The sequence below is a fragment of the Xiphias gladius genome, chromosome 20 (genome assembly GCF_016859285.1).
Source record: "Xiphias gladius isolate SHS-SW01 ecotype Sanya breed wild chromosome 20, ASM1685928v1, whole genome shotgun sequence".
In the NCBI taxonomy this organism is placed as follows: domain Eukaryota; kingdom Metazoa; phylum Chordata; class Actinopteri; order Istiophoriformes; family Xiphiidae; genus Xiphias; species Xiphias gladius.
In genome coordinates, this window is record NC_053419.1 from 17,821,696 (window position 1) to 17,843,191 (window position 21,496).

General features: G+C 42.7%; 1 protein-coding gene across 1 annotated transcript; it reads left to right on the top strand.

Annotated features, from left to right (window-relative positions):
- Nucleotides 1–12,632: 12,632 nt before the first annotated feature.
- On the top strand, nucleotides 12,633–20,159 carry zgc:73226 (uncharacterized protein LOC402792 homolog). The gene is made up of 6 exons (XM_040157705.1): nucleotides 12,633–12,835; nucleotides 16,033–16,183; nucleotides 16,424–16,505; nucleotides 17,062–17,135; nucleotides 17,672–17,818; nucleotides 19,426–20,159. The coding sequence occupies exons 1-6, from the start codon at nucleotides 12,793–12,795 to the stop codon at nucleotides 19,472–19,474; spliced, it is 546 nt and encodes a 181-aa protein (XP_040013639.1). The 5' UTR covers nucleotides 12,633–12,792; the 3' UTR covers nucleotides 19,475–20,159.
- The last annotated feature ends 1,337 nt before the right edge of the window (nucleotides 20,160–21,496 follow it).

The following is a 21,496-nucleotide window of genomic DNA, read 5'->3' on the forward strand; positions in this document are numbered from 1 at the left end:
CTACAGAGGCTGGAAAACAAAATCTAAGGCACATCTATAGCATATTATTGACCTGTTTTGATCTACCCTGTCCATTTGACCCTGATCCCTTGGGGATATCTTTTCTTAATTCTCCCTGGTCAAAATCATGTTTCCACTCCTCCTAATTTTTTATTAATATGCCATTTGACACCGGTCGTCAGTCTTCTTGCCCACCTCTTGTAAAAAGCTCTCTACTGTCAACCTTCACCCGGACAGATTTTCCTCGGAGTTTCATCCACCCGTTGCAGGACCATTACCTTCACTCATTCTACGGCGTGTCAGCCTGATCCTGTCTTCTCTCTATCTTTCTTCCATCTGGTCCCTCTCCCCTTTTCTCTCCGACCCTGTCACTCGTATCTCTCTCTTCTTTCCTCCACCACCACTTGCTCCGCTGCAACCTCTCCCGCCTCCTCTTTATGTCTCATATCCCCTCCTCCCTCTCCATCTGCAAACTACCCTCGGATCAAAATTTACACTGACAGTTTAATGAATCCAGACCCTCTTAATGCTGCACGGGCTCGCTCCTGTGAGTGAGGCCAGCCCCTTCCCACATGTGACATTTTCATGTTGAGCTTTATTGGCAGACAAGAGATAAATCACCATGCAGGAGGAGGAAGGTGTGCAACGGCATAATGCCAGCAAGGGTCATAACTCTTTGTGGTTATTATTTAAGATTTACTACAGCCCCCTTGCTAGTCGCCTACCTCTCTGGAAATGCTTTACCGTGAATATAGGCTTCTATCCTCTTTCCTGTGTTTGCGGTTTAATGACTGTGTATGTGTGTGTGTGTGATGATAATGCTAAGGTCACATCTGATCTCCCTGTGCTAAGCCATGCTGACTCTGAGAAACGTATGTATCTGATGCTTTCAAAATTCAAGAAGCCAGGACTCTGGCTGCACAGATCTAATAATATTCTGAGCCTGAGTCTTTCAGGGATGTTGAGAATTGCCTCCATGCCAATAACACACCTTTAGGTCTCACTGTGCTGAGGAGGTGGAAGGTGCTGTGGATTGAATTGTTATGTAAAGGCATGTCAGATCAGATTGTCTAGGCACACTTAAATTTGTCAGACAGGACTGAAATTAAGAAGAGGCAGAGAGAGGAAGAGGAGGGAGAAGAGGTAAACATGCTTGGTTAAATTTGAGACACATAGCAAACTGAGGGGAGTAGGAATCTGAATAAGTAGGAGGGCGAAGAGGCGGTGGGAAATAGACAGGCAGAGGTAGGGGGACAGGGAGCAAAGCAGGAAGGAACAACCCCTGGCAGCAGAGGAAATGTCATGGTTAGGGTTCAGTGAAGTGTTAAATCAGGAGCATCAGCGTGTCAGGGCATTTAAGGGGGAACTGGAGAGGAACTAAGAAAAGCTATATGATCAGTTATTGGTCCTGTGAGCATAAGGAAGGGTAAGAGTTATACCTGCGCCCTGTCAGAGGAATTCACAACACAGTCTGCTCCAAAAACAGGTGCAAAATGCATAGACCACTGTGGTTGCATTCTTGTCCAAAGACATCTCGAATTGAGGAACAACTCCTTGAGAGTTGCCTGTAGATGAACATTAGTTAGGTAAGCATTGTGTGCAGCACAGCACAGCACAGCAATGTCTCAAACAGGGACATACTTAATTTCATTTGCTACAATAACACGTACAAGTACATAAACAAAATGCAGATGCAAGCCCATAAAGGACTTAGTCGGCACAATGATTTGTATGTAAAGTGATCCACATGCATGCATAAGCAATGCTAAAGCAGAAGTCAACTACAACCTAAAATTACACTGCTTTATCATATTGTTATTAGAAAAAAGCAAAGGAATATGTAAAGTATATCATGTAAGTAAAGCAAGTAAAGGCATCGTCTCCACTGGTCTGGGATCTGGTATTGGGGAGGGAAAAAAAGTCTTTGTTGCTTATACTCAGAGCAAGAAACAGTGTTACTGATGTAACTGCCTCTGACTGGTGAAATCTTAAGCCTGATCATGCTTAACAACAAATTAAATTACACAAACAAACGCAAATTAAATTATGATTCTTAATTTATTATATATCTGAGCTAACACAGTGAACGCAACCATTGGTATTCCTGTCAGATACTTGTGTAATAGCAGCAAGATGCAAATGCTAGTCTGTTTGTTTATGACTATGTACTGGCTTCCAATTTAGCCAGTTACAGCCAGTCATCACTGCAATAGCCATATTTCACCAGGCACTCGTTGCAGCAGAAGTTTTACATAATCAACATCTACAAAGAGAGAGCCTGGAAGTTTCTATTGATTTTTTTTTTCCTGTCATCAAATCAAAGCTGTTGCCCCAGTGGTAACCATCATTGCTGAGCAATGAGGCAAGCATGGACGTGCCATGAAGTGAACTCGGCCTCTGCATGCCTACTGCTACCTGCTACTACCTCCCCATACGTCCTCCCCACTACATAACTCCCACTGCAGAAGTAGTTCAAAGCTTGCAAAGGGGAGAATCAAGAGCACAAATAAATACTTGCAGACACATGGGACATATATAGTGCATGCCAATTGCAAGTATGACAATACAATAAAAAAATAAAAATACGCAGGAATAATTCACTAAATGAATACTTTTTACTCTGCGCGGCTTACCAGAATTCAATGTTTAAAGTTTTATCGCCATACATTTTTGCTGTAAAACCTTCAAGAGATACCAACGCTGTTATTTATGTAATAGCAAAGGATGCAAATATTTCATGGTTAAACATTGCTTTCACACAGTCGATGGCCAATGGACAGTGCGGCCACCCTACTTGTTCCAGTTTCCTTGAAGGATGGCCGGATTACTTCTAACTTTTAGAGTATGAGTGCCGGAAATGATTTGTTCCATCTGTCCTCTTTTGACCAAAATCTTCTGCCTAATATGAAATCCCTATATGTAGGCCAATGGATTGTAATAAGCATACTTGGCCAACTGTGAGCAAATTCAAGGATGATTGGGTATCTGTGAAAGAAAGCCAGAGTAAACATTGTTTTCTTTCTTGCACTCATTCTGCAGCCTAATTGTTTTGTTTCTCTGGCTGGTTAGTTCTTTTGTGCTCTAGCTTTTGTGTCTCTTTTCTCCACTCTGCCACAGGATTCAGAGAGGTTAAATGGTCCAAACCTCTCTGAGTGAAATATCAGTAACAAAACAGAACCGGTGGCATGACTAACATGTCCAGTGAACAGCAGCATGCTACATGTAGGTACATAGAGCGTGGTCTGCTCCCTGGGGGGTTACTCTCTGCTGGGCTGCCGTGCTGCAATGTCCCTGTCTAAACTAATGTCCCAAGAGTACATCATAGTGTGTTACCTATGAAGCGAAATCGATGCCGGTCCAGTGAAAACACCTGGCCAGCGGGCAGACGGGTTATCAGAGCGTGTAAAACGAAAATTAAAGTAAAGGAATAAAAGAGGAGTACACTCACTTCTGTTAGGTAAAGAGAAAAAATTAAGTGGTGTAGACAGACGACAGATTTATAAGCAATGTGAGAAAAGGATTAAGTGGTAGACAGAACAGAGGAAGCGGGGAGATGGCGATAGCTGACCCCTTAAAAGACACGCTGATAAGATGAAAGGGAAAGATACTGTAGTGCAGAGCAGAGGGAGTCAGAGAACAAGTGAAAAGAGTTGTGCGACGACAGACAGGATTAACAGCACAGCGTTTCTTCACACAGCAAAAGTGTGTGTACAAATGTGCACCTATGCGTGGTGAGTGCATGCATGTGTATGTGATGGTGAGCATGCATGCCTGAGAGAGTGCATGTGCAATTACATTAGTATCATGCATGTCAATGACACGATGACTAAGAGATAAGTTAATTGAGAAACATGGAGAATGTGCAAACTACAATAAACAATTACTCCTAAATGCATTATCATAGTGTTGAAGCACATTAATATTACTGAAATGCAATAGCAATTTCACACATCACTTACAGGAATCTGCAAAATTAAATGTTTGTGTAGCCAGAACAGCATGCATTGGACCTTACTTAGATACACACACACACACACACACACACACACACACACACACACACACACACACACACACACACACACACACACACACACACACAGATCCATACAAATGGAATTCCCTCACTCAGTGCCTCCTCCTCCTCCTCAAACTTTCTGCGCACACCCCCACACACACACACACACACACACACACACACACACACACACACACACACACACACACACACACAGTCCCGGTCATGACAAATATGCAATGAAAGCACGCTGCTGGAATCTGCAAAGCTACATCACTGACAGACCAATCTAAGCTCCTCACTCTTTAAAGCTTCTCATAAAGCTGCACAATCTCGGAAAATAACTCCCACACCTGCAGTGAAGCAAATCCCGGTATCCAAACACACACACACACACACACACACACACACGCACAAACACAAACACATACAATCCAATCTCACAAACAGGCACACTATGAGCACATGAACACACCCCCATTGTCAGAATAAATACGTGCACGTACACACACAAACCTACCAAACACATAAACAAAATGTATGCATGCATGTGTGTGCACATAAGCAAGGAATACACTGCCTTTCTTATAATTGTACAATTCAGCAGCATGAAACAAGAACCAAAACAAAACACTAAGTAAAGATACTAATGACCACTGCACAAAATAAAAACAGATACTTGTATTATGTTTTTAAATCTGTCCTCAGCTCTGATCTTTCTCACTTCGTTATCTCTATGGTGATGCCGAGAGAAGGCTGATGGGGAGATAGCTGTACTATCTTCCATCAGGACACAGAACTGAGTCACACATACCACATCTCTCTCTTCATGTTCCCCTCTGTGTTGTCTCCTTCTCCCACAAATGCTCGCTCCTCTTCTCCGCTGTTCCTTCACGTCTCTTCCTCCCATTCTTCCATCCCTCTGACATTCATGTTTGCTTTTTATTCCCACCTCTCTGTCACTGCTGCTCGGTGAGCTTCGCAGCGTTTCCTCTCCTCTGTGTAGAGTCCATCTGCTCCTGTCTTCTCTCTCTTTCCTCTCCCCCTCACCTCTTTTTCCTCTCCTCCCTGCTTGTGTCTTCTTCTATCTCAGCCTCCTCTTCTTCCGTGGATTCATGCCTTTCACGTGGGAACCTTTTTATCCATCCCTCAGAGCTCTGAGCTCTGCTGTGCCTACCTAGCTGTCTGAGTGTTTGTGCTGTTAGTGGAAGTGAACGGACAGGAGGGGGAGCAAGAAGACAAGAGTGAGCAAATAAGCAGTTATCCTCTCAGATGCTCTTCTCAGTTCTCCTCGTCTTGTTCCTTTTTCCTCTCTCCCCCTTTCTCTCTGCATCTCTCCATCATGACCTCCTCTCCGTGTCGCCATGCAAGCCCCTGTATCCTTGTAAGCAAAGGGAGGGAGGGAGGGAGGGGTGGGTAAGTGGGGGGGGGGGGGGGGGGGGGGGGGAGAGGAGAGAGAGGAGAGAGGAGAGAGGAGAGTGTGAGTCGTAAAAAAAAAAAAAGCAGAGTATGAGAGCAAGCAGAGAGCAAGGAGAGAGGAGAGGAGGAGAGAGAGAGAGGAGGAGAGAGGAGGAAGGGGGCGTAACCAAGGGAAAGGGAGGGAAGAAGCAGTCAGCAGGGGCTGGAAATGAGGGGGCAAAAGGTGGTTTGGGGGGGGGGGTAGAGAGCTGCTAGTAGTATGAGGTGGGGAAAAGGACAGAGCTGACAGGACACCAAGGTCAGCTGGAGAGGAATGCAGAAAGGTCATGCATAGACAGAGGGAGGAAGAAGGGGGGAGAGAAAGAGGGAGAAGGAGATAGGAACAGACAGGTAGAATTATTCTACAGATATCTCCCATATGAACGGGGGGCAGAGCCGAGGAGCCGTGACCAGCAGGATAATAGAGACACATGGACAATGGCCCTCTGAAGCAGAGGCAGAGCCACAGACAACGAAGGTTAAACCGCTCCAGTGTTTTCAGTCCTCTCTAAATTAACATGCGTTGTATTGTGCATGCAAATGAAAAGGCAAAACAACAATCTTAATCATGTATTTCTGCTTGGGTTGTCTCCAGTCTGAAGTTCTGAGCATGGAGAATATGCTGTTTTTGTCCAGGCTTGATGACTAGAATTAACTGAGTTCTTTTTTTTCTTTTTATTGTTGTACATCGACCCCATCATCACTGTACTGGCTGTTGTCACCTAAGGCTGGATAGTGGAAACCACTCTCTACAGCGGAGATAGAGAGATAAAGCCTACATGGAAATGCCTTAAGGGCTGAGACATCTCATTCCATTTTATCAGCTCTGATCACTTATCTTGTCCTATCACCTCTCTCTCTATCAGACTTACATTAAAATCTCAGCGAATCTGGTTTTTACATCTCTCAGATGTTATACTTATACACTTTCAGAACCAGTTTCTGGGAATCATCATTTGAATGGACTTCAAATACAATTTAACGGAAAGAGCACAATTACTTCCGTGGAATTTACAGTAGGAGCTGAATGGACAGGTTAGCAGCTGCAATACTGATACATAATGGGATATAATGTACCTATGGAGTACATGGAGTATACACATGAATGTGCAGTCAAGCCTTTAGGCTATTAAAAGTATTCCATACAGTACATGCATAACTTTGATTATACACCCAGTCTACTCTTTATTAGGTACACCTGTGCAATCTTTTGCAATTCAATACAATAGCTTTACCATAAATTCTACCTTTAAAAGTTTATAATGTTCAGTTTTTGTTCATGTTGCTGTAAAAGTGTAAATTGAATTATATTTTTACAATTTAGGTCCAAGTTAAAGGGGGTGTTGCATTGGACTACACTGTATTGAGAAGTGTTTCTAATTTTTTGTCCTCCCTTCTATGATAGCGCAAAATAAATCTTCAGCGGGTTTGATGGGACCCTTCACCACTTCCACATGGGCACATGTACAAAAACATATCTATTCACAAATCCGGAAATGTTGTTGGATCTAGGTTTAGCCTGTTAACATTTGTATCAGCATCTGTACGCTACCTGCTCAGCACCAAACAGCAGGCATACAATGTTAGCAACTACTGTAGCTGGTGAGCATTGTGGAGCATTTAGCAGCTAAAGAGCCAGTTATTTCCCTCAGGAGTTGGTGGAGACCAAAAACAGAGCTGAAAGGAGAGTGAATATAGGACTTACATTCATCAGGTAGTCAGATACACAACTCCAAATTATTGATAATGTTGCTTTGTAACTGCTGGATGTGTAAATAAGCAAATGTCCCCTAACAAGTTCACCATATCATCTTAAAAGGCGATGATATGTCAGTGTTGTGTTCACAACTTGTTCCCTCTGCACACAAATGGCCAAAATATAAGTTATTGCAGGTTTAAGTAAAAGTAGGAATATCACACTACAAATATTCTCCATTACAAGGAAAAGTCCTGCATTCATTCAGTCTCTTTTTTTCCCCCAATCCTACATACACATAATTAGAGAACGTGAAAAAGTTGTTAAAAAAACTTTTGTTTTTGGTGTAGAATTATTCGACATCATGCCGACAGAATGAATGTCTAAGAATGATATTTTGTAGTCATCTTAAGGATAACTAGTTTGAGACTTGAGACTAAATTATATATTTTTTTAATCCAAATAACTCAGGAACAGGCCCCATCTGCACGTGAAGCCAGACTGAAGCAAAGCAACGTGTAGGTGGAAGGGGTGTTCAGGGTCATGTGTTACACTGTGAGCTTTGCCGCACACGACCGCGGCGACTTTGACGTCTGTGAGAATTGAAAGACCAGTGATGTTAGAATCAGTGCATGTTTGTGTCTGCTGGAAACTGTCAGCATGGTGAAGCAGCAGATGGAGCAGTGGAGGATAATGAAAGGTGGACAGACTCTATGGGAATTCTACACAGGCGGAGCAGTCTATCGGCTACAGAGAGGACCTTGAGTTTAGAGACTACAAAGAGCTTCAGCTGGCTGTGTTTATAGGTGGGGTTTAGTTTATTGTCCATTATATTTTGACGATGTTTGAAGCTCACCACCAGCTATACAATCCCACTGGTGATTATAGTGGAGTTTTGTGAGGGTCAAGGCATCATGGGAGAGCTAAAAACCAGTTGTTTATAGTTTTAGAGACTTGCAGGGCACAGACACAGTAGCTGTCTGCACACTGCTTTGTGAAATGACAGAAATGAAAATGTTAGTTTTATCATAAAGGCTTTAGAGCTAGGAATAAAATTCACTGTATTTACTGATATTATATATTGAATATATTGCATATGCTGATAGCATTGTAATTAAAACTGTAATATCACTTTATTTGTGTCAGTGTATGTGGATATTTGGGCTGTAGAAAATAGTAACAAGGACATTTTTTTAGCCATGCTAGCAACATGGCTCTAGGAATGCCAGTGCCAGTCAGTCGGTCCACCACTTTGAAATATCTCAACGACTATTTGATGGATTGCCATGAAATTTTGTGCAGATATTCATGGTCTCCAGAGGACATTGCCTACCGACTTTGGTGATCACCTGACTATAACTCTAGTGTCACCATGAGGTTGACATTTGTGATTTTGAGTCAAATGTTCTCAACAGCTATTGGATGTTTCCTTCATTAAATTTGGTACACACAGTCCTGTCGCCCCTCTGGAAGATTTGCGATAACTTCGGTGACCCTCAGATTTTTCATCTAGCGCCACCTTAAGGTCAAACTTTAATGAGTCCAATACAATGATTTTTGACCAAATACCTGCAAAACTAATGCAATTTTTATCAGCCTCAGCTGTAGTTTGGGGTTAATAATGATGTGCAAATGTTAGCATGTTAACATGTCACAACAACAACAACAACGTGTCATAGTAAACGCTTGTACACCATGCATTGCCACTTTTGTTTTAACCCCCCCCCTCTGTCTCTGGCTTTGTGTTGTCCCCATGAGTCACTTACCATACTCTTGGGGTAAGCACTGGAAGTGTAATTATTATTTATCAAACTAATTCAAAGGCCCTTTGCATATAGCCACCAGATCATGTTTTTACATTGCCCACATGGCCACTAGGAGAACACCAGGAGTTTCACCGTCACCCATTTACCAGCCTCCGCGTCTGACTGGCTACAAAAAGTGAATTTTAAGCAGATCCTTTAATGTACACTCAGATCAAGTCATCAATCATAGCCTAATACAAGGTTGTAGGATAGGGGACGTGTCTAATGGGGAGCTCTAACCATGGCCATCACCTGAAAGGGTTTTTTTTATTTTGCTATCTCACTTTCAAGCATGATAGATGAACGAGATGGGCAGTCATTTGCCGGACCTGAGTACAGCTGGCATCTCCCTCTTTGATCTGAGCCAAGCCCAGGACATTGTCAAAGATCTTAAGGTCCTTTGATGGATGAGGAAACTTTCGCTGCTTTGTTTCTGGGCCGACTCTTGTCTAGAAACAAGACTGGAGGTCATAAAAGAAATGCTGCTTGGCAACATAATAAATGGGTGAGAAGATAGACTGTGAAAGTAGAGCGGTTTCTAGATGCTGCTGTGTACCAGAAGGCACTAACAATACGTGCATTATTCTTAATGCTTGCTCTTCTTGTCTAACCCAAATAAATCTTTGAAAGTGATTTACAAAAAAAGTTTGGAGGATCGAAACCATTGTATTTTAATCAGTATGGAGCTGTAGGAGGTGGGAGCTGCCTCAGGACACGAAGCATTGTGCTAGCTCTCTCCACCAGGTGGTGATGTTGTTCCTAAAGTGTCGCAATAAAACACAGTTTCCAAAAGATTCAGGAAAGAAAAAAATGATTCTGATTCCCTCAAATGTTATTTACTCATTTGGCCCCCAATGCTTTTGTGCTCACAGTATTGTTAATTGTTAATAATTATCACATTAAAGAAGGGGTGTATTCAACATGATGAGCACTATGTGCGCACGTGTGCATCCTCCCGTGTTATGTCTCTGTTTGCTCTGGGCGACATGAATGAAAAGCAGCACTGTGCACCGATGTCACTGATGCCAAGTATCTTAAAGGAATGTCACAGAAACAGATGAATCATTCGCCTCGGGGCTCATTCGGTACAGACACAAACAGAAAAATCTGAAACACATTCTTGATCGAATTCATTTAAAAAGTGTTTAAATATAGCGCTGAGCTCTCACAAGTTCTCCAGGTATATGAGGCTGATAAAGTGATGATGCAGCAACCATGAACATCCCAATCTGCCTTGGTCCATTTCATTTGATGTTTTTGAGGCTCACATCAAAGGGTATTCTACAGCCTATATACAGCTTGCCAAAGATTAAAAAGGGAGAGCTTTTTTGATATTTTCTAGACTTTGGCAATCACTCTAACCTAAATCTACCCTAATTACAATATATAACTATAATTTTTATTATAGTAAACATGACTAATACAACAGATGAACGTTAAATAATTTGGCTTTAGAACAAACACATGTCCAAACAGCAGCTCACTAGAAAGATCTTTAACTTGAACATTTTCCATAAACATCCCTGGACTAGAGATCTGAAATCTTTATTTTGTATGATTAATTTATTTTTTTATTTTTCAAAGCAGGTTACGTTGTAATAATAATAATGCTTGGCACAAATTGTTCCTTGTCAATGAAAGAAAGATGGTCTGTTGATGTCTGGTAAAAGTCTAAATTACGAACAAATTTTAATGTAGAACCTTGTGTGATGAAGAGTTTATCTAAAAGTCAAAGATCTCTGTGTACAGAGTTAGTTCAAGTACACCCGCGAGGTCTCATGTTTTATTGCTCATTATTTGATGATTTGAGGGCAGCACTTTTTTAGTGAAACAGTTTTCTTTTCTGATGAGTTCTTCTGGTTGAATGACTTTTTTTTTTTCAAAGTTGGTAAAGATAAAAAAAAAAAAAGGTATAGTAACCACTGGGTTGTGATCTTAACAATAACCAAATAGACTGTCCAGTGCCATGCAGGCGTTAGTACCTACGAGTGAGTTAAGAAAATAAAATGCACAATAATACATATGAAGGGATGGAAATGGAAATGTGTCGTGCAAAAACTTGGATGCCAAAGGGACCTTAGTCCACTTAATGTCTGATGATGCAAATGTAGTTTGGTGAATAAAAAAAACACATTTTATGATCTGCGTGTAGTCAAGCGACAGATTTAAAGCGATGCTCTTTGGGAAATACACTTAGTTGTTTCTCTCCCTGAATTAGACGAGAAGATTGATACCACTCCCATTGCTGTGCACTAAATATGAAGCTACACGAAGAGGTGGTCCTTTGAGATAAAACGAACGCAATCAGGACCAAACACAACTTAGAAATCACCACATGCACCCCACATCTAAAAGCCCACAGGACTTCTCTAATTTATTTACATTAATGGTAGATACAGTAAACAAACATTAGATAAGCAAATGGGCAAAAAAATGTCGCCGCATAGTCACATCTACTTTTACATTACTTTACTGCAAAAAAAGAACAGGAGGAGGATAAATAAAAATAAGCGTTTGCCAGAGACTTTGTATGAATTGAGTGATACTAACATTTGTTGTTGTATCCCCTCATTTGTGGTAAGGAGTCAATGTGGATTTGCTATGGCAGGAGTCTTTGGACAACCTGCCTCTTTTCATCGTTGTTGCAACAAAATGCTGAAGTTCAAGTGTGTAAAAATGTTGCTGCAAGTGACGTGAAACCGCCGGAACGGTTGCCTGTGTGGGGAGAAAGGAGGGGCCTGTTACATTTCTGTTCCGCTGTCTCACAACCCATCCATGAATCTGATGAATGAAAGCTGTGTCCCACTCTACAGTAGAGTTACGGTTCTAGAAATAGGAAGCTCAAGGGGAATTGGGACGGCCTGTTCCCAGAACCAACAAAGTCGTCTCCTTCCACCAAGCAAAACAATATTTACTTTTTCCAAGAGGAAGTCTCAAAGTTTAACCTGTTGACACCACAGCGTTAAAAGATTACAATGCAATGGCTTATTAGAAAGTGTGAAACACGCAAACATTTATTAATCAATAGCCAAGTTTAGAAGTGCATTATTACCAAATAAAAAGGCTAAAGACCAGCTAGAGGGAAATTTAGTTTCCTTCTGGCCGGTCTAAATAATTGGCTTATAGCTGATAACACAGCAGTAAATGTGCCATCAATAAAGCCGTTGTTTACAACTTCTAGACATTATAAAGGGTGCCACATTAGACACTGGCAGCCAGTCTGTAAATAAAAATGACCTTACTTCAACTCTCCAGCTTCCAATAGGTCACGTAACCTCATCAGCAGTGAGCTGGGAGAACATTTTGTTGAGCTTGTGTTATGTACTGTGGTGTTTGTGTAGTTTCTTGTAAAGCGCATATTACGTGGATAACTTCTAGCCAATCAGAAATGAATATTTCAGAACTCCATTGGAGCCCTGCAGGTGCTTGCTCGCGTGCGCTTTACAAAAAATGGCGGTCGTGGGGAATTTTTTCCCAGGACGCACACCCGCTGCAGCTTCGCGCACCTTGTTCGCCGGCGTGGCTTTTCTACCTGCTGAGCTCCCGGCTTGTTTTGTTTACCTCTTCCCTTCCGACACGTGGGGAAGGGGTGGGGGGTGGGGTGGGGGTGGAGAGGAGGGATGGATGGAGGGAAAGGAAGGGGAGGGGAGGCGGATTAGCGCGGCGTCGGTGCCCGGTGTCCTGCTTTGGACAACAACAAAACACAAGAGTGATTGAGAGAAAAGCGCACGGGGCGGAAAAGCCGTTTGCACCTGCTCGGTCCTCCTCGGTCAGTGTCAGTACCTCACACCAGGCCAAGCCCCGGCGATCGAAACATGTCTCTGTCCGGCTCGCAGACGCCAGAGGACGGGCTCTACGGTGAGTGATGGTGATACACGGACCGTGTTTGTTTGTGTTTTGGTTTTTTTTGCCGTTTGTTTACTTATTTTGTCTTGAAAGCCACTGCGGTTGAAGATCCGCGCGCAGCCGTCGGACCGCAAACGGAGACGCCGATTAAAGCTGCTTTGGTGCGTTCGCAGAGCGACTTACAGTGCCGGCCCCGCCGTGCAAAAATGCCAACAGGCTGGGTCAACGACGGGAGCCGTGGCCCCGCTCGTCGGCCGCGTGTGTTTCCAGGTCCGAGCCCACGGCCGCTCATCGGCGGAGACCCTGACGCCAGCGGCGGGTCAGGCTCGGGAGCAGGTGTGAGAGGATGCGGAGCCGAGAGAAGAAGGCGGTGTTGCCATTGTCGCTGCCACCGGCACCGTTGTTGTGTAAACGGATTCCCCGGCTCACCTGTTTGTATCTCTGTAAGCCAATTAAGCGGTGGAGATTTTCTGACGCTTATAGCTCCACTGTTCTGTGTGCACATTTCCTGGCACACACGCTGGGTGAAAGATGCGGAGCCAGGTGAGGGGCAGCAGGACCCTAAGGGACTGTCCGAAAATTCCAATACAGGGTTATTGATCATAGCGCGACCAAGCCTGATATTGATATTTGATACTGTGACACCCCCCCCCTTAATAACTCAATTTCAGGATTTCAGGATTAATATGTTAATGGGACGATCATTATTACACAGCCCACATTGCACATTAGGGGTGGATTAGCAATTCCCAGAAACATAACAGATGTGCATCCCGTTTACCGAACATTCCAGCTGCTCTCTACTTTTGAACCAAGGGCTTCTAAATGAACTCATAACCACTAGTCAAGTTTCCATCCAAATGTAGTGCCAATTTGAATTCAAACTTCCAGAAACACTGGCGAAAGAAAATGTGAGTAACTTTGTCGTGATAATATTTGTTTCCATTGCACTTAGTCGCATTTTGTTTTTATTCGATGTGCCATCTTTTACACCTCTGCCAAGCATATTTTTGAATTGTTTCCCAATTTCCACCGTTTCTACTCAGGTTCTTATAAGTGCAAATTGAAAACATGCCTTAAAAACTGGCCACTGAATAAGCGAACAAGGTGCGGTAATATTTTTGCTTCAAACTTTCGTAGTAGAACACGTTGGTCTGGCTGAGCATGCTTTATATCATGGGTTAATTGTACATGACATGTTTAACTCTACCGCAGTTCTGTTACGGTGCAGAATAAAACGTGTGCAATTTTTTTAACTAGCTAGCAGTTCATATTACGCACAGAATGTGGTCCGTGGTGCACACGAAAGGCTTTTTTCAGCAAATCTTGCAATAAAAACATGGGGGAAAAATACATAAATATGGGGCAAGAAAAATCCTCCTGTGGTCTCGCAAAACAACCAGACAACACTCCCTTCAGCAAAAAGAAAAAACGCATAACATTTTCCCGTTTCTGACCCCACTTCACACCCTGAGAATTTTTGCGCGGTCCCTAAACTTGAAACAGGCATTCATAACAAACATTAATCTGTTAGGCTGCAGTTCATTGAGTCTTTTAACATCCAGCTCTTGTCCACATTACATAAAGCTGATTTGGCAGCGGCACAGATGAATGTGTCCGGGGCGGCACCATAGAAACTGATTCAGTGCTGCGGGATGGCGACAGATAGAGAAGTCAGGCAGCAAGGCAGTTGTTATGTCATAACTCCCCTCTGTAGAAAAGCAACTAGGGCAACGGCACAGTTTCCCCCACTCTGTGCTCGCTCATGTTTTCTACTTCCCCCTGCCCCTGTTTGTGTAATTACACAGTGTCATAAACCCGGCTAAAGTGAAGATGAGCGAGCTCGGACTAGAGGGGAGGATAGTTTTGGTGGGCAGACGAGGTGTTGATGTTTTGTAAACGCTGCAAACGTCAGAGAGGGGAGACAGACAGCATGACGAGAGAAAGACGGGGAGGAAGGGAGAGGGTGAATGGCTAATCTCTAACAGAAATAAGATCTTACGTAAGCAAGCATGCTGTCAGTCTGAGTTAGCCCTGCCCTACTGTTTGGCTGTGGCTGTGGGCAAACCATACACACCAGCCTGTGTGTGTGTGTGCATTTGTAAATCTCTTCTCAGCTCATGTACCCAATGAACCCCCATTCATGTGTCCATTCATTCATATGCTGTCTGTGTTTTCAAAGCTCATTGACAGAGAGACACAGACGTTCTTGTTTCTCCCTGGCTCCCATCCTTTGCATGTGTTTGTTCTTGCACATGTGTGTAACGCAGCGCTGTTCAGCCGGATTTCCATCCTGAATTCGACGCCTCTCGGGGCATCTAGTGTCATGCCAGGACATCCGTGGCGCTGCTCAGCCTATGACTCACCATATGTCAGCGCACAACACACACCTGTCCACTCACCGTCCACTCCACACCCAAGCTATAACATTTTAAAAGGAAACACATCGGCTTAATTTCTCACACGTCTCTTCTAGGCTCTTTAGGCTCCGTGCTATGGCTGAAATCAGTATCTCAATGTTAAACTTGCTCTGACAAAAACATGAAGTACTGTATATGAGTGACATATTGCCGGCGTGAATCATTTTAAATCTCAGAACGGGATTAGGAAGGGTGATTTGAGGACAAGGAAAGCTGCAGTAGTCAATCATTAAAAAAAAAAAAAAAAATCCATTGAGTTGGTATGACAAAAAGGCAACAATAATTTGGAAACAAAACATAATTTGGAGAAAATTTAATGCAAGTTAATTCATTGATAATAATATTTTTCATATTTAAGAATTATGCTCAGACAGTTAAATGTGTTCCACTGTTATGACTAACATCAGACAAAACACTTCACACATATAAAACCAAACTTTCATTTAAATTAATTACAATCAGCCTAGAATCATTAGCGTTTTGTAAAATACTGAACGACACGATTCAGCTGATTTTTGGTTCATTAAAGCCAATCAGTACCATCTTGTCTTAATTTGATTTCCCGGTGACAGATTTACTCTCAGCAGAGTGTATAGTGATAAAAAATCACACCAGGAAAAAAAAATATCACGCGCTCAGTAACAGTGACTCAGTGTGAACTGTATATTTGTTTACTTTCCTCATCACGAGGTGTGTCTGGCTCACTATGAAGCCCAACCTGTTTCTGCTTCCCTGCTGACTGCCCGAGCATCAATACAAACTCTGCCGCTCGTATTGTTTCCTCGCCAGGCTCCTGGGTGGAGCTGGAGGAGCTGATTGCAGCGGTGAGCCGCAGGGAGAGCCTGACAGGGCCACAGGATAGCATCTCCTCCGCCCTGCAGGGGGAGCTGGAGAGGATCCTTCTGGAGGCGCAGCTTGAGTGTGAGAGGAGTAGAGACAGGTAATGATGCAGGCTGTTTTTTGTGTTTGTTTTGTTTGGGGATTTGGGGGAGTGTAGAAATCATTTGCACGGCAATGAATTTCATTCTGTGCTCAGTCAAACTTTGCTTGTTTTTCACAATGTGTGTTTACTCTCTCTGTTTTTGTATGTTTTAAAAGAAAAATGTAGAATTATTAAATTGCAGTCTGTCATTTTCCTGATGCTGAATCCACATTGTAAATGTCTGTTTGTTGTCCACAGTCCTCCACAGGTGGTGACGCCACGGTCCACTGGTTCCCCAAGACCCACTAGTGATCAGGACAGTGACTGTGTCACCATACAGGTATTCATTCTCTCGACATTGACATATGTCATTAATCGCTTCATCCTAACTCATCCTCATTTTTGTAATCTTCAAATCACATATACTTGCAATGCGCTACATTTTACTTTGCTACTGCATGTTTTTATACTGATTTCCTGTTTTCCACCCAGCACAGTTTAACAATAATCTTGCAGAGGCATGAGACTTACTTGCGATAGGTCATGTATTTCATGGAACATTTATCTGAATTTATGTAGTAAGTTATTTATTCGTGCGACTTTTAAAAACTCACTGGGTGCCCTGTCATCCAAGAGAGAGTCAAACAACTTGTTTTTTGTTCTAAAAAAACTGTCTTCGTGCAGTTGCTTCTTCCTAAATGGTACGCAGTTTGAGATTTCCCCCCCTAGCTTTTACAAGACATACGTTCTAGTCAGGATGGACGCGAATATCAGCATCAGCAGTGTACGTGTGCTCAGCTTAACATCCCTGTCTCCCTCCTCATTCTGTCTGTTTTCTGTGTCGACTCCTCTTTTTCTACTGTTGCGCATCATCTGATCCTTTATGTATGTCGCAGGAGGAAGGCGACCGGCGAGTGGACACGGACTGGGTGTGGGATTGGTCCAGTAGGCCTGAAAACATGCCACCAAAGTAAGACCAGCTCATTTAAAGTCATTAATTGCATTTTATTTTATATTTATTTATGCGTGCTGTGATATATTACCACATCCCTAAATTGTTAGATTACTTGTCAGTATTTGCGAGGATGTGTAGGTGTTTTAAAGGAACGGTACTTCCTTGCCAAGAGTTAGATGAGTAGATTGATACTCTCTGGAGCCAGAGGCGGTTACCTTAGTTTAGCATAAAGACTGAAACCAAGGGGGAACACTTAGCCTGGCTCTGTCCATAATTCAAAAATCCACCCACCAGCAGCTCTAAAACTCTCAAGCTAACATCATATCTCATTTGTTTTAAAGTTAGTTGAAAAAGTTAGGCCTGTTTTACACAAAAAACTTCTTAATGGTCTCAGACTTTCAGGATTTCACTCCCTTTTTTTTCAATCTCAGTCTCCTCTCTCATGCTCTCATCGTCTGTGTTTATTTTTCTCCCTTTCTATCCTCCCTCTCCCCCGCGTCTCCTATCTCTGGCTCCTCGTCGTCCTCTCCCCCCTCTCTCTCTCACCGCAGAGAGTTTGTGTTCCAGCACCCGAAGCAGCAGGGCTCCCTCAGTGTTAGGAAGACAGAGGTGATGAAGAGAGGAATCTTCTCCTCCGATGTTCTCCTCATCCTTGTTCCCTCGCTGCTGGCCTCACACCTGCTCACACTCGGAGTCGGGTGAGACACGCACACACGTACATAGACTCACATTCTGCCATGTTATGTTTATTAATATCTGTAGCAAATGCATTACAGCACTGCCACTGTTCTCTAAGCCCCGCCAGCTCAGCTACTGTTGCTTTATGCTTGTCAGACTTTCCGTTCTCGCACGGCACATTAGCTCCCATTATCCCGTGATAATGGGAGCAGATTTCCCATATTTCCCAATTCTTGCTAATTTTTTGAAACAGCAGGTCCTTGATTTCCCTGATTTAATTTCTAACCGGAGAATGTGGATTTTTCCCGGTTGAAATGACGGCTGACAATAGCAGATTTTATCAGCTTCAGCTAGGTAGCGATAGCTCCACAAGGTTGGCTGAAAAGTCTCTGACTCACTTTCAACGTTAGTCAGACAGCAGACTCCCTATAAAACGAGCATCATGTAAAAGGGGTCTTAAAAATACATTTGATGGCTACATGCATTTTATCGCACTTAAAAAATGAGGCTAAAGCCGCATTTTCCAGGCAAAAAGTTCCAAGCGACCCCGCCAGTTGACGATCCACGTTGAAGACATGGAAATAAAGAAACAGCATTGTTCTACTGCAGTATACAGTGGAGCTGTGATAAACCCTTGTTTCATTGTAACATAACCGTGTTTGCTTGCCTACCTACCTACTCATTTGTATTTTCAGAAAGTATGCTTATACTTTTAACGCTAAAAAAGTAATACAATCAGGGTTAACTTAACTTAACGGGCTGGGGTTGCTTTTCAAAAAAAAATCAACGAAGTGCAGAGATGCTGACATTAGTCAGAACTGCTATAGCATCCTGGATCGCCTTCTACACAGTGCTAAAGTACTACACGAGTGGATGTGTTAGTCATAAATTGAGCTTTTTTTAACATAAGATGAAAGCCCACAACATAAGCCCACATGTGCGTCTCACTGCAGATGCATATTAGTGTTAAACCTGCAGAAGGCCTGCACGTTCCTTCTCAGCCCGTAGACTTTACACTGGGTTGAAGTAAAGCAAATAAAAGTTAATTTTCTAGGCTCTGAGAAAGCTCTACAAATATTAACCCTCCTTGGATTCAAAATTCATAATAGAAAGAGTAATAACTGAGCTTATTTGCTTTTGCAAGTGTCTTGTCTTAAGAGTTTTAAGGACGTTTCTTATGTAATGGTGGTCTATGAGGGAAATTTTTGGGGGGCATTTTTGTTGCCATACCAGCAGTGGCCACTGGGAGACATTACCAGCAAGGCTGAGTGGCGATGCCATATCCAGCTCTTTCCAATACATCCACATCTGTTACTAGGTAGTAAGCTAGTTAGCCAGACATGCCAATGATTTCAGCTTACTTTAGAGCAGATATACACTGTGTTTAATCCGTTTATTACAGCTTTGCGCTTTTGTTCTTGGGTTTTGGAAAAGCTAAAAACAAGACACCATCCTCCAAACTCTTTATATGTGAAAAGTGTGGCTCACACTTCAAACGTGTGGAGAAATCCAAAGCTTGACACTCCTGCTGTGCCTAGTTATGGTTATTATTGTACAGTTGTTGTTTGAGGGAGATGTTAAGTGAATGTTCAGTAGTTAATTACAACTTTCTCTTTTCTCTTTTTAGGATCTACATAGGAAAGCGTTTGGCTGCTTCCACAACTAGCACGCTGTGAAGTGGGCTGTAGGCCAGTGACCCCATTGGCTAACAGTCTGGCCAATAAGGTCACAGTCCACCCTCTCTACCGCACTAATTTGCCTCCTTCCTTCTTCGTCATGGGGCAACCATAGGACCCTGCCCGTCTGTACCTCTGTCTCTGTTCATCTGTACATCTGTCTGCCCAGCAGCACTCTGCCAGTCAGTCTCTCTGTCAGCCTCTCTGTCAGTCTGTGCATGTCGTAGGGCCTGGGGAGCAGATGGATGCCGACCAATGAGTCAGACTGAGGTCACTTTTACTTTCCCGGAGAGTAACACTGATCTCAACCAGCTAAAGCATAATCAGAGAGGAGAGATTGCCCAGATAAAAGAGAAAAGAGAGAAGGAGAGTTTTACCCAGCTAGAACAATAAATCCCTTTGATAGGCGGAGATGAAAACGGTTAGTTGAGAACAGTGTGTGCAGACAAAATGAGAAAGATAATATGTGGTAGCCTTTCTCCCAACCTTTGAAAGAGGTCTGTCATTTGTCAAAAGTAATGACCCTCTGTAAGACTGAGCTGATGAAAGTGGTTCTTGGGGGTTTCCTGCCCTGATGGTTTATCTAATGTAGAGAGTCTTAGTTGGCTGAGTGAATGTAGGAGTGGCTCTGGTTGTGCTTTTTGTCCCATGAATCAATTAAATATTTGACCTCCGACAAAGACAATCATGATCCCATTAAACTTCACTCCTCAAAACCTTTAATGCGCCTCCTGGGTCTTTTATTTTTCTCTTCCACTCTCAACCTGGCAGTGTTTGTCATGCACATGTTCACCTCATTTAATAAATGAAGGGAAAGTGACGCATTTTCAGCCGACGCAGCATAAAGATTTGCTGAAGTAAGCTGGGGGCAGTGATTTTTATTGTATGTGTGCTATATATTTTCAGTTTTGGGCTTTAGTTGTCTGGAAATCGTGGGTTCACATAGAAAACAAAAAGAAAAAAAAAATTACAACCTACTGTGTTGTTAACAACCTGCAAATGAACCACAGCCTCTGTTTAAAAGTTATTCCCTTTTCCATATGAAGTAAATTACTGCAAGTCACACTGTTAAATTTGTCCCGATACGGTCTTTGGTGTTTATTTCACTGGTGTTTTTTTTTTTTTTTACCCTTTCTCCACAATGATGACTCTTCCTCTTGTCTAACTGAGCTCTTGCAGAAATGCTGTGACGTCACAGCAGCTTTTCCATCTGGCTTTGTCATTCCTTACCTCACATAAGTCTTCCTTTTTCCTTTTTTTTTTTAACAAGCTGCTGCTTTGACCAGTCAAGGATTTGAGATTTTATTGCCTTCCCATAAACCAGAAACCCGTTTCCTCTTTACATCTCATGAAAATAACTGGCCTGGATTTTGAACAGAGGGCCTGAGAAGCACACTGAGGTTTTGCTGCGCTGCTTTGGGATGCAAATGTCCCCATTTGATGTCCGGCCCGACCAAGCCCTATACGTTTATCAGCCATTAGCGGAGTGTTTGATGTGAGGGGTCCTGCTGAGGTTGTTAAACTACTTCTAGACGCACCAAGCTGACGATGCAACAACAGGCCTTTTGCCTTGGCAGAGCACAAAAGCACCTGGTTTCCATTCACAAACGTCCACATATAACACACACACCCACATGCACACATGCAATTTGTGGCTAGTAAATGTTTTGGCATCATTTTGTCGGTTGATGGAAGGATTATACATACATGTTTAGGAATTGTCCATTCATCATCCTTGACTGACATTAATCCATTTATGTTTTGCAATGTTGCAATTAAAGTTTCAGTAAAATGGTTTATTTCCAACGTATCACAACTTCTTTCTTATTGTTTTACTTTTGGTCAATATTTTGGTGACAATAACATTTTCCTGACCAATATTTAGACCAGAAGCAAAGGCGAACATAGAATTAATTTTCTGGTTTAAACATCTATCATGGTTTATAGATCATTTTCCTGGTTCAGCTGTGACCAACTGTATTTAGCTTTTAGGTGTGCCCGCGTCGATGTTTTTAACATCTT

Bases quoted from the DNA above. Each gene is read 5' to 3' on its own strand.
- zgc:73226 (XM_040157705.1), top strand. From the start codon at position 12,793: ATGTCTCTGTCCGGCTCGCAGACGCCAGAGGACGGGCTCTACG. The intron at 12,836-16,032 runs GTGAGTGATGGT...TTTCCTCGCCAG, and splicing joins GCCAGAGGACGGGCTCTACG to GCTCCTGGGTGGAGCTGGAG. The intron at 16,506-17,061 runs GTATTCATTCTC...TGTATGTCGCAG, and splicing joins GTGACTGTGTCACCATACAG to GAGGAAGGCGACCGGCGAGT.